Source organism: Anas platyrhynchos, chromosome 22, assembly GCF_047663525.1.
Source record: "Anas platyrhynchos isolate ZD024472 breed Pekin duck chromosome 22, IASCAAS_PekinDuck_T2T, whole genome shotgun sequence".
NCBI classification, from domain to species: domain Eukaryota; kingdom Metazoa; phylum Chordata; class Aves; order Anseriformes; family Anatidae; genus Anas; species Anas platyrhynchos.
The window spans coordinates 5,826,368-5,840,228 of NC_092608.1; the positions used below are offsets into that span (position 1 = coordinate 5,826,368).

Sequence of the window (13,861 nt, forward strand, 5' to 3'; positions counted from 1 at the left end):
AAACTCATGGTTATCTTTACTTTTAATTTCTTCTAGGCCCTAAAGACTTACTTCTTAAGCAATATATATTCACAGAGCAGACATCAAAATTAAATACTCTTGTAATTTCTTGTAAATTACATTTTCTTGCATTCTTTGTTCTACACTTTGGCCTTCAGTGCCTCTTGCAGGTAGTGAATGTATTCTCTGACTTGTCCCTTCTTACCGATTATATTTCTCAGAAAAGTGTTTCTACAGAAGTATGTTATATCCCAAAGCTGGGTGTCATATTTTTCCGTTCAGATATGAAAAATAAAAATTGCTGAACAGAAATAATAAATGTTGTTTTTCCTCCCAGGAAAGAAAAAGACTCAGGAAGGTAAAAACAAAGGAAAGAAGGCAACAGATACAAAGCAGAAAAAGGCTGACTTGGATTCTTCTGCAGATATGAGGGATTCTAAAGAGGGTGAGAGTTCTCAAGTATCTTAGTTTTTCTTTCTAGCTATCCTTTTAAATCAAAGGACATTTTCTGTTGCATTTAATAAGCTAGGGTGTTATATTAGAGTAGCAAAGTGAATGTGTTTATATTGTTTACCCAAGCATTTTGTTAGTAAGCAGTTTTGATGTCAGAACTATGTCATTAAATGTGCAATTGATAATAGGAAAAACTAATCTACTGTAAAATCTGTCCAAACCCCATGCCAGATACAAAGTATGCCTTGCCATACAGTACAAGTCCAGGTTGTCGTATTTCTCATCAAAATAAAAATGTAGGAGAAATGTCCAAGTCAAAAATTTGCACGATAGACTTCCTAGATACTTCCTATATGTATTGCTGTAGTTTTCTGACACTCCTTTGCTGTAGGAAAAGTCGCTGAAGCTTTTAGAGATTTCCTGAAGTGTTCTGAAGTCTACTGTTTTGTTTTCTTTGGCCACAATGTTCAGTCCGAAGATTCTCACTGTGTTAAGTACAGGCAGTTGTCTCCATTCTGCTGAAGTTTCAGAAAGGAAATTTCTCAATACAGTTTTATGTTTGGGACTGTATCACAGTGGTGAGAAATAGAGAGGTATTGTGTATCATCAATGTTGACTGTACTGTGTTAGAGAACAAGGTAGAAGAAAGGTGCAGAGTACTTCAAAATGTTTGGTAAAAATGGCTAATGCTTTTCTTTTCCTACTTTGTGCATCAGGTCATAAAGAAGAAGATGAAAAGCCTTCTGTTTCTGCAGTACTTTCTCTGGAACAAACAGCTGTAATTCAGGAAATGGTAAATCAAGATGTACTTCCAAAGCTGATGATCCCCAGTCCTACCAGTGAACCACAAATGGTGACCGAAGACAAACAAGGAGAAGCAATAAACTGTGGATCAGAGGATTTAGATGATGAAGAGGAGGAAGAGGATGAGGAGGAGGAGGAAGATGAAGAGGAAATAGAAGAAACCAATATGCTTAAGGAAAATGCTGAAATGCCTTTGATATGCGAAGAAAAGTTAGATTCTATGGAAGAGCAAAAGAGTACATCAGAGGAATCTCCAGAAAGCTCTCCAAAGAAACTCGTTGTGAAAATTCCAAAAGCAAGAGGTGAATCAAATGGCGATGTTCAGGAAACGTTCATGTTTCCCTGTCAGCATTGTGAGAGGAAGTTTACAACAAAGCAAGGACTTGAACGCCACATGCACATTCATATATCTACTGTTAACCATGCTTTCAAATGTCGGTATTGCGGGAAAGCCTTTGGTACTCAGATTAACAGACGAAGACACGAACGGCGCCATGAGGCAGGGCCGAAAAGGAAACCGTTCCTAACCCTAACGTCATCACAACACTTAGATAATGTTGCAGATAACCAGGTGATTGTGGATGATGGTCTTAAAGATGATTTGAACGTTTCCGGTCTTGTGCAAGAGACTGTAGTCTTGGATTCTGAGAAAGCCTCCCAAGAAGTGTCAAACTCCACTTTTGCTGAGGAAAATAAGGAGCCCAAAGAATTGCATCCATGCAAATATTGCAAAAAGGTTTTTGGAACTCACACCAACATGCGGAGGCATCAGCGTAGGGTTCATGAGCGTCACCTTATTCCCAAAGGTGTCAGAAGAAAAGGATTCTATTCTGAAGAGCCACCACTTCAAGCTGAGCAGACCCCAGCAGTCCAGAGTGTATATATAGCAAGTACAGAAATAGAGGAAGAAGGTGAAGTAGATGACGTCTATATTATGGATATTTCCAGCAATATCTCTGAAAACTTAAATTATTACATTGATGGTAAAATTCAGTCCAACAGCAGTACTAGCAATTGTGATGTGATTCAGATGGAGTCCAACTCTGCAGACTTGTATGGACTAAACTGTATAATCAGTCCAGTCACAGTGGAAATTTCCTCAAATATAAAGGTTACACAAACGCATGTGAATGAACCTCCTAAAGAGCCCTCTAGCAGTGGGAGCAATGAATCCAAAAAGAGGAGAACTGCTAGCCCTCCTCTGGTACCAAAAATAAAAACCGAAACAGACCCAGAACCTATAACTCCTACTAGTTCTTTAAATCTTCCTCTTAGCATTTCAACAGAGAGCTTGCCTTTTCATAAAGAAAAAAGTGTGTATTTGTCATCAAAATTAAAACAGCTTCTTCAGACACAGGACAATAAGAAGATAACCCCGTCAAGCGAAATCCCTAAACTAGGACCTTCTGTTACATCATCACCTATTTTGCCTCCAGTATCCAGTAGATTTAAAAGAAGGACCAGCTCTCCTCCTAGTTCTCCACAACATAGTCCAGTGCTTCGAGACTTTGTCAAGTCAGGTGAGGGAAAAACTGTGTGGAATGATAATCTTCGAAGCTCAAAAATGCCAAAGTTAGAAAGCCACAGCAACTCACCTGCTTGGAGCTTGACTGGAAGAGAAGAAAGAGAGACTATGAGCCCTCTTTGCTTTGAAGATTATAAACTATCAAAAGACTGGACAGCAGCTCCAACTTTTGGCAATGTGTGCAACCAGCAGCCGCTGGATTTGTCCAGTGGTGTAAAGCAACGGTCTGATGTCAAAAATAAGAATCAAGTTCCTTGGGAATCTGTACTAGATTTAAGCGTGCATAAGAAGCCTTGCAGTGATGCTGAAATTAGGGAATATAAAGAAAACTCCATACAGCCAACCTGTAGTGGTGTTAAAAAGAAGAAACCAACTACTTGTATGTTACAGAAGGTTCTGCTGAATGAGTATAACGGAATGGATGCAGCCACAGACAGCACACCCAGTGTGAACAGAAGCCCAAGCCCAAGCAAATCTCTGGAGTCTCAACCAGAACCTGACACGGACCCTAGTCTATCAGCATCATCTTCTGTTGACACTCAGCCCCTTAGTTCCTCTGTTTCCCCTGTGCCACAGACATCTGCTGTACCTTCCATGTGCCAGTTGCCACCTTTGTTAACACCCACCAATCCTCCTTCCCCACCACCCTGCCCACCTGTGTTAACAGTTGCTACATCGCCTCCTCCCCTTCTTCCAACAATGCCATTATCAATTCCAGATGTCTCTGCCAGTGCCACTAACACTTCTTCTTGTCCGTCACCACTTTCTAACACTACCACCCAGTCCCCTCTACCTGTTCTTTCACCTACTGTTTCTCCTTCCCCATCCCCTGTTCCTTCTGTTGAACCTCTTATTTCTGCTGCTTCACCTGGTCCTCCTACTCTCTCTTCCTCTTCTTCCTCCTCCTCATCCTCCTCCTTCTCCTCCTCTTCCTCTTCATCATCTCCGTCTCCACCTCCTCTTTCAGTAGTTTCTTCTGTTGTTTCCTCTGCTGATAATCTTGAAAATACTCTTCCAATAATAAAACAGGAAGAAACTGAAAATGAACAGAAAGCAAGAGAAGATCCTCATACTTCAGGTGAATCAGGAGTAGTGCAGGAAACATTCAATAAAAGCTTTGTGTGCAATGTCTGTGAATCACCTTTTCTTTCTATTAAAGACCTAACTAAACATTTATCTGTTCATGCTGAAGAGTGGCCCTTCAAATGTGAATTCTGTGTACAGCTTTTTAGGGATAAAACAGACTTGTCAGAACATCGCTTTCTGCTTCATGGAGTGGGAAATATCTTTGTTTGCTCGGTCTGTAAAAAGGAATTTGCTTTTTTGTGCAATTTGCAGCAGCATCAGCGGGATCTCCATCCAGACAAAGAGTGCACGCATCATGAGTTTGAAAGTGGGACTCTGAGACCCCAGAATTTTACTGACCCCAGTAAGGTCAACATAGAGCACATGCAGAACCTCTCAGAAGACTCTTTAGAACCTTCCAAAGAGGAAGATGACGAAGATCTAAATGATTCCTCTGAAGAACTTTATACTACTATAAAAATAATGGCTTCTGGGGTAAAATCTAAAGATCCAGATGTTCGTATGGGCCTCAATCAACACTACCCAAGCTTTAAACCACCTCCATTTCAGTATCACCATCGTAATCCTATGGGCATTGGAGTTACTGCAACAAACTTCACTACCCACAATATTCCACAGACTTTTACTACTGCTATCCGATGCACAAAATGTGGGAAAAGCGTTGATAACATGCCTGAGTTACACAAACACATATTGGCTTGTGCATCTGCAAGTGATAAAAAGAGATACACACCCAAAAAAAATCCAGTACCGCTGAAACAGACAGTGCAGCCTAAGAATGGCATGGTTGTTATAGCTGGCCCTGGAAAGAATGCTTTCAGACGAATGGGTCAGCCCAAAAGACTTAATTTCAATGTTGAGATTAGCAAAATGTCCTCAAGTAAACTAAAAATAAGTGCATTGAAAAAGAAAAACCAGCTTGTCCAGAAAGCTATTTTGCAAAAAAAGAAATCTGCCCAGCAGAAGGCAGACTTGAAAAATAATCCATCCGAGTCAGACTCCCATATCTGCCCCTACTGTAATCGAGAGTTTACTTATATTGGAAGCTTGAACAAACACGCGTCCTATAGCTGTCCCAAGAAACCCATCTCCCCATCCTCTAAAAAAAATTCATCAAAAAAAAGTGCAAGTTCTTCATTACCTGCAAGCAACGAAAAAGGCAGCAACCAGCGCAGGCGAACAGCAGATGCCGAGATCAAAATGCAAGGCATGCAGCCTCACTTGGGCAAGACAAGAGCACGAACCTCAGGACCTGCTCAAATCCAGCTGCCCTCTGCATCCTTCAAATCAAAACAAAATGCGAAATTTGTACCTTCCATGCGATCAAAAAAGCCAAATTCATCTTCATCATTGAGGAACTCTAGTCCTGTAAGAGTGTCCAAAATGACTCATGTTGACGGGAAAAAAACTAAAGTGGTAGCTAAGAACAGTTCCTCTGGAATCTCAAGCAAAGCGACCCGGAAATTGCACGTCAGAATACAAAGGAATAATAAAGCTGTTTTGTCAAGTAAGTCTGCTGTGGCGAGTAAGAAAAAGGCAGACAGATTCTCTGTAAAATCTAGAGAGAGGATCGGAGGACCTATTACACGAAGCTTACAGCAGGCAGCAAATGCAGAGGCAGCAGAAAACAAAAGAGATGAAAGCAGTACAAAGCAAGAATTAAAAGATTTCAGGTAAGCTTTTAATTTGACGTTCAGACAAAACAGGAACACGGTGCTTGCTGTTTTGCTGATTTTCTTGGTCTTTTTTTTTTTTTTCCTTCTCATATTTAAAACAAAAGAAGATTGCATTTCCTAAACCATGGTTAGCAGCTCAGTCATGCTGAGGTATGATGTACACACTTGGTGCATTTTGTCTCATTGTCATAAAATAATACATTATTTGTATAGAGAATGTTCAATTATAAATGGAATTGAAAATGCTGGGGAAAAAAAATCTCACCACCTGAGTGCAAATAAACCTAAACTCATTAAAGTTATTGGAGGCAATGACTACGTGTTTGCTCTGCAGCATTTGGTAGCCCAAAATCGTTCTAGATTTGGTTTATGGTGGTTCATTAAGCTAAAAATCGTGGCTGCATTTTTACCCTCTTACTAAAATAATTTGAAATGTTGGTTTTTAATAAAAAGTATTCTCTGCATATCATATATTAAAAAAACATACTTCAAAAATTGTATGTGCATACTAATTGAATCAGATCTCTAAATACTTAATATAAGGGAAATAGATGTGTAAGAAAAGTTACATGAATGTGTAAATTTTTGTTAAAAGTATCATGCTCTTATGTTTCAGTATAAAAAAATATTACTAAAGCTCTATTTCATTTTCAGAAGAAGCATTTTAATCACAAGAAAGGATAATACTTAAATAAAAAAAAAAAATAAAAGCTTAATCTATGTGCCTGAGTCCCATTTAAAGTCTTCATGTAGTCTTTTAAGTAGTCAGTAGCGTATTTTGCAAATTTCTATTAGCAGGCTCCTGCCCTGCTCTTCTTAAAATAGGTGTCTGATTTGCTGGGTAACTTCCACAAAACTCAGTGGTAATTAAGGGTTCTTTTATTTTTGCTAATTGCACTCTATGCTGTGATTAACAGCAGGTTTATGGCTAAAGGTAGTATTTGTTACCAAAGCAATTGATAGTAGAGAGGGGGGTGGAAGTGGCAGCCTCTTTCACAAGTGTCCACGAGTGGAATTTGTCAGGAAGCGAGCGTCAAAAACACTATTTGCAGCTTGTGTTTCTTATGGTGAAGACCTTACGTGATAATTTTGAGGAAATACTTCCTACAGAGTCAATCTACAACATAACAGAATTATTGCAAAGAAGGGGATTTGACTTGGTTAATATCCAAGGTAGGACTCGTTGAAGGAAAAAAAAGATTCCTCCTAGAATTCGGAGACTAACGGTGTTGAATATTCCCTTAAAGTACAAGAATCGTTCATTGAGCAGGCCTGTTCTCTTGGGCCGTAATCATCTTCATGTTACTTAATTCTACTCAGCTGCTTCCTTAGCATTACGCGTGAAGCTGTCTCTTACATGATGCCAGAGCAGATCAGTGGAATTTGAAGCCAGAATGACACATCTTTCCATCCAAACTCATCATTTGACCTTTAAGCAAAACAAGCAAGTGCTTGGAAATCTTTGCATATGGAAACTGTTAACAGCATTCAGAGTAAATAATGATTTACCTAGGGGTAACATTTCCTTGACTGTCCCAAATACTGTTCATTTACTTTGTCAGCTTGCAGTCTTTAATGGTTTAATGAATATTTTTGCTAGAAGAATTCTTGCTTTTGTTCCTGAAATAATGCTCATAAATCTGGATCGTCTCATCACCTTTGTTTTTTCTATATCAAGTACAAAGAGTTTTTTTTTTGTCTTCATACACTATTTAATGTCAGCATAAGCTTCGATTCTACTCTGTGTAGACATCATGTTTGTTTTTTTTTTGCCCCCCAGGAAATCTCAGTTCTTAGCATTCATTCAGGATTGTTGCTTCATGTAGTAATTGTCTCCAAATTTGTTTTTCACCTTTCCGTTTTTCTGTGTAAACATACTCCACTCACAAATAATTTGTGTTGTCATTTATCTTCAGTTTTTGTTTTTTATTTTCTAGGAATCTCCTGTAAAACAAAGCAAAACAAAACAAAAAATCCCTTAATGACATGGTAGAGCTGTTGCATGCTCAACTTAGGATAAGCACTACGACAATGGATGTGAAGTCCACCAAGCTTGCGAAACCAGCTGAAGCTGACTCACAGTCATAAATTGCCTGCAGGCTTCTTGCTAATACTGTGTCAGGCATAGACTTACTTTGTGCCTGACACTCATGCTGGGCTTCACGATGATTCAGATAAGAGAAGGGTACTATTAAAAACAAAATGGAACCAAAACACCACCACCACCAAACCAAAAATAATAATAATAAAAAACAACACACACACACCAAAAAAAAAAAAAAAGAAAAAAGAAAAGAAAAAGTGGGATTAATCTAAACCAAATCTTCATCCCTTGTTCTGTCTGTACCTTCACAAATGGCATAACGGCAGTCACTTGTAAACTTTGCAAAGCAGATATTCCCTGTTCTATCAGTAATTCAGTAGAGATTCAGGGACAACAAATGTTGCTGCATTCTAAGTACTTCTGTCATGTAGAAAGTCTGCTAAAACCTTTCTTCTAAACAGTAGAGAGGAACCTAGTATGATGAATTTCCTTTTCTTCCCACCTTCCCCCCACTTTATGCGTGTTTTCAATGACCAGCATATAATGGGAAAAAAGCCTGATTTGGATGTTCTGTGAGTTTTCCAAATTCCTATTTATACTTGCAGATAGAACTTTATATAGCAATGAAATACCGATACCAGTTTCTAAATACTATATATAATGAATGCAGTGTATCTTTTTATTGATAAAAAGGCTAGACCAGGGCTACATACCTGTATATTTTGAAAGTTAAATATATAATTACTCTAAAAGGTCTTACACCTCTATCTAATAACTTAAAACAACAAATTGGTCTGTTGTTCTTAAGCATCTTTTTATGGAAATGCCATTTCTCGTGTTTATATAGCTTTCAAGATTAATGACTGAGTTGATGGAAAGTGACTAGTTTCATTATACAGCCACCCCTTTTATTTTTTGTTCTTGACTTAAAAAGTAATCTACCTCTTAAAATTTGTAGTTTAATACTTGTTTGGTGAATTTGTGCCACTTTAACTTTCACTTTCACTATCATTCCCATTTTGTTACATTTCTGTTATGGGGACTTTATGTTGAAATATTGTATAAAGCATTTGTAGCAAGTTTAAAAAATAAAATATTTAAAATTATTTAAATTGTTTTGGACACTTCAATTGTACTATATGTGATTTACATTTTACATTAATTTCATTTTGTTTTCATTTTGGGTTGTTAATCTCGGAGCATGTTCCTGTATTAAAGTTTGCTGTTAGTTATATTTTTTTTCCTTTTTTTTTTTTCTTCTTTTTTTTGGAGAGTGATATAAAGAATATTCTAATGAAAACATTAAAAATTGCAATTTGACATACAAGTGGGGTCGTCATTGCTTTTGAACATTGTAGCCTTGCTGAAGATACTGTAAGTGCAGGTAAGCAACCGAAGAGGGAGATTTCTCCAGCACGCAGCACATCATAAAAGTTGCAGATGTGGCAAAGAGTCTCTGTGGTGTTGCAAGCAAGCACTTAATGACCAACTAGATGGAACTATCATGACACGTTTTATATAACTGTAACCAATAAAGTAAACTTTTTAAAAACTTGTGGGAAACCGTGTTTTGTATGGAAACCAGATGTACCAGGAAAAATGAGACTCTGTACATCTAGAAGGAATTAAGTATGCTTGCATCCTTTGGCTTTCTATGCCTAGCTCGCTAAAACAAATATATACAGATTTGACACATCTCAATTAATTCTTGATTTTCTTTACTGCGGATATAGTTAATTTAAAAGTTTAATTAGCATTGCACACATTTAATCTTTTTCTGTTTTTATATGCTTAGTGAACTAGCTTAGTCAAAAAAACACGTAAAGAATTTGGCTCTGAGAATTTCAGAATGTTACATTCCAACACCAAGAGGAATTACAGCATGTGGCGTCCTCCTGCAGCGGGGCCAGAAGCATCCGTGTCCATATAGGTGTGGCAGTTGGATGGAATATTGTAACATCGCTGAGACTCAGCTGTATTACAGGAACCCTTTTCTTTCTAGTAGTGTGTTTATTCAAATGAATACTTCTGTTTTAGCAAGGTTCTTTAGTAAGAGCTCCTTATTTATTTTCTCATATAAATCATTCCTCGAAGATCTTATCCTCTCTGTAATGGAATTTTCCCTGGATTGTAATTAACAGGGGAAAATCTCGTAAAATGATGCAAAATTTTAACATTGTGCATTGAGTGCTTATGCAAGCATATCTACACTGTGATGATGTATGCTGCAGCTGGATAGCTGCAGTGACAGAGATGGTTAAGAGCTGAGTTGTAGCTAGATGAAGTCTAGCTTGCAATAGCAACTATATTTATTAGGAGGTAGGACAGCCCCAGTAAAGGTGTTTAAAATTGATTGGGTTTTATGATATTTTCTTCAGTGGAAATGTTTTGTTTTACATATCTGTTGTTGTACTTGAACATTTTATAAGAATTAGGAAACATTAGAAAAAAACTCCCATTTTGAAGCTACTGAAGGTACAGCATAAACTGAGCCTCAAACAGTTTTTTCACATCTTGCATTACTGACAACTGAAATACCAGTTGGTGTGTTTGCTCTTACTGCAGTCTCTGTGTTTTGATCATATATTTGGGATGTCTGACAGTGAACTGATAATGAACAAACCTGCTTCTTTCCCTCATTGCTTAATATTACAACAGAAATCCCATTGTCATCATCTTTTCTTTTTTTTTTTTCTGCTGTGATATTAAATCCTACTGCGTCCCACAGATGTTGCCACTCACTCTGACATGGTTCTTATGTTCGTACCCAACAAATCTCAAGCAAAATGCTGTAAGATTGAGATCTGTACTCCAAAAAAAGACCTAATCTTCAAGGAAGAAGTTTCACTCCGAACTAGTCTATTCATCACACGTAGGAAAAGTGCAACTTTTATAGTTACCATTACTGTTGTATCTCATTTGCATTGTTGAATTCTATGGTTTTTAGAACTTTCTTTTTATGATCTGAATGCACCAATAAAGCCGTAATGATGCCCACAAAGTACTGACATTTCCTGAGATGAATCCAAACAGGCAACGAAGACAAACTTGTCCTGTTTATGAAGAGTGACATGCTAGTCAGGATCAAATGCAGTTAGTTTAATAAAAACAATGTATGTATGGAGCTGGAAGAGCTAACAAATGGCTTGCTTTTTGTTTTTCTCCATTATCCAGTTTGTTGGCAGGAGTTACAACTTGCTTGTATCAGAGAATATCTTCAAGGTGTTGAGTCCTTGACATTACAAGACGGTCCAGGTGATGCAGCCAGGTCTCCTGCATGTGGTATTCCCTGCCCCACTCTGTAAGCTCCTGCCCCTTTCTGTGAACTGCCTATAATCAATTTGGGCTTGTATTTCTTTCACTATGTTTTGTCAGCATTTTATATAGTAAGCTTTCCATTTAAAGCATTCTAGTTTAGCTCCTGATAGTTTACTTTAGAGAGATGTCATGGAAAACTAGACCCTGGCAGTTTAGTGTATAAATTTTCAAGTTCAAATGTGGAAACAAATATTGCTATGTTCACTTAGATTTGTGATTTCATTCCCAAAGTGGTGGGGCCAGTTCCAGCTTTCACTGGATTTGAATTCAGCTAAGAAGCTGAATGATAACCTTTGGCAGTCAAAATGCTTGTAAATGACCTTAAAAAGAGACCTTGGGAGACTGCATGTTGATTCTGGCTGACTGGCATGAGTCAAATGAAAGTCTACTTCTATCCTTTATCTCCTTTTCATTATGAGAAAGTTCTGAACATGCTGTTGTGGATCTGAGCTTTTGTGGTAAGTGAACTGTGTAGAAGAGGTAAACTTTTACATCTTATTTAACTAAACTGGCAAAGAATTAGAAATTCTTGGGACTAGCATGAAAATTCATAGTAATAACTGAAAACACTTTGATAGTAATACAGTGCAGAATGGCAAAGCTGATTTTGTTTCCACTTGATACAGTATTTAAAAACAGAATATTAATTCTTATTATAGAATGTGTTAATGTCCTATTGTGTTCGGTGTTTTGAGGCCATAGCTGGAGTTTTGCAAAGTATTCAAGACTTTGATGCACAAATCTTACGGAAGTTTAATGGGAACTCTCCATGTACACAGCCACAATCATCCAAGTTAAGCTTTAAAGTGGATAGTTTCATCTAAACTTTGTGGATAGTTATTCCAAGACTGAGTGAACTGAGAGCTAAGAGCTACTCAAAAGAGATGTCTGAGGACAATGCAAATTAAAATGTTCAAGAGATTTTTTTTTTTTTTAAGGTTGTATTCAGATTGTTATAAAATCCATGATTTGTTTCCAGCATGCCATGTCACATGTATTATATAGTTGTATACTGCTTTTTTTCTTTTCTTTGTAGAACCCATGTCATATTTAATTTGTAGGGTGGAGCTGCTCTGGATGTGAGTAGCAGCTCTATGGGAAAGAGGGTTTGCGTTGGACCTTCCAATACATTTTGGAAGAGTGGGAAGGTGAGGAAAAACATTCTTTCTCAGAACGAGATGCAAATAATGCACTTTAAGGAAGGTGTAATCCATTAAGTATGTGGTTAATGGTCTGTTTTACAAATCAAATGAGAGAAAGAAGAATGTCAGTGCTGTTAAAGTTGTTTCTTTATTTCATACTCATGAATGACATGAGGCCATTTCCTAAGCTTTGGGATCTCGACTTTGCAATTTCGGTAATGTCTTAACAGTTGTTTTTTTTTTTAAAAAAAAAAAAAAAAAAAACAAAACGAAACTTTATTTATTTATTTATTTGAGTGGAATTAATACCAAGGTATCGCTCTGGCTGTAGCTGAGGTCAGTGCTACTCTGTGCCTCTCTCTGTGCTCATCACTTACAGTCAGGACAGGGTCCCCCCCAGCCCAGTGTCTGAAATGGCAATAGGTTATTAGAGTGGGAAAGGAAGCAGGTGGAGTGAAACATCCAAGGTCTAACACCAGGGCACTGCCAGAGCTCAGAAAGGAACGGGAGTGTTAGTCCCATGGGGACTGTCTCTGGACCACAGGCTCTTCAACCACTTTAAATACTTCTAAACCTTTTCCTTAGTTAAGAGGGAGGCCCTATTGCTAGTGGGCACCTGACTGCTGCCTCCCGTGCACAATTCATGGCTTTTCATCCTCATTGTGCTGAACCCAGGCATTTACTAATCTTAGTCTTTAAAAACACTTTGCTTTTGAAAGCATGCATTTGAAAGAGGGCATTGAATTAGTACTTTTTTTCTTACTTTTTTTTTTTTTTCCCTTCAGATAAACAGCAAAGCACTGAAACTGAAAGGGATGCCTGAGTAGGCGTCAAGTTGGAGGGAGGCTTTTTCGGAGGAGATAGGTAGCTGGTTCATCCTCCTAACCTAGCCAGGGCTAGAGTGTGGTTTGTGGGACTTAGTGCGAGAATCAGCAATGAACTTCAGGGTGTGTATGTGTACACGTACATTTGCTTATTTTTTGCAAGCCTTTTATATTCTACAAGCCAAGCAGGGTCATCTGAGTCATGTTTTGGATGCTGCTGCTCCCAGAAACTGCCAAAGGGTTGTGAGAAGCAGCTTTGATCAGTCGGTTGGTGATGCTCCGTTTCTCAGAAGTGTAGGCTCAGCGTTTGGAGCGCTTGTGGCCATGCACCCCTGGAGGTGTGCTGCCCTGCAGATGGGCAGCAACGTGGGGACTTGTGTCACTCATAAAGCCTTACATCAGTCAAAGAAGAATAATATTCTGGTATCTGGGCCCGTTTCTGCAGAGCCTGCCTCAGTTCCTTTTGCAGTTAAGTCAGTGCTACTCAGCGAAGATAAATGCCCGCTGTAAGGTAAATGCGAGTGCTTTTTCAGGGAAGTGATGTTGGCGAGATCACAGAGGATGCGCTACCTGCTGAGGGCACTTGGAAGCCTGGCAGCAGAAGTGGGAACAGAAAGGAGCTGAGTCAGCCTGAATGCTCCTTCTGCTCCCTCCGGGCTGGTGGTGAGCTGCGGGCATGGCGCTGCCCCGAAGCTGCTCTGTGGGGGATTTGCTTTGTGGGAGCTCAGGCAGATTGAGCAAACTCACGCTTGTGCAGCACACGTGTGAGTAGCAGTTAGTTGTATTCCCACTCTAACTTGGTGCTAGGATTTATTTAGCATTTCATTTAGGTAGTTTTTCTCTGCTAACCGTTGCAGTGTGAAAGGAGGTAGGAAGACATTCTTCCAGGACTGAGCTGCTTCAAAGAGTTGTACACTCCAACTTCACTGTCACTGGAATCTGAAGTTTTATTTCCCATTCATTATCGCAGATGCTTTCACTCATCTCTG

General features: G+C 38.6%; 1 protein-coding gene across 10 annotated transcripts in view; it reads left to right on the plus strand.

The window, feature by feature from the left end:
- PRDM2 (PR/SET domain 2) overlaps positions 1–13,861 on the plus strand; it is a 70,961-nt gene that overhangs the window by 47,404 nt on the left and 9,696 nt on the right. For 8 of the 10 annotated variants that reach the window (XR_003492307.2, XM_027443326.2, XM_027443328.2 and 5 more), the window contains 2 exons: positions 338–445; positions 1,170–5,541. Coding sequence is in view for 9 of the 10 variants with exons in the window: in XM_027443326.2 (XP_027299127.1) it covers positions 338–445; positions 1,170–5,541 (4,480 nt within the window). In the remaining variant the exon portion in view is untranslated. Of the gene's footprint in view, positions 1–337; positions 446–1,169; positions 5,542–5,648; positions 8,695–13,861 lie in introns of those variants that run through there. The other 2 variants (XM_027443324.3, XM_027443325.3) reach the window with 2 other exon arrangements.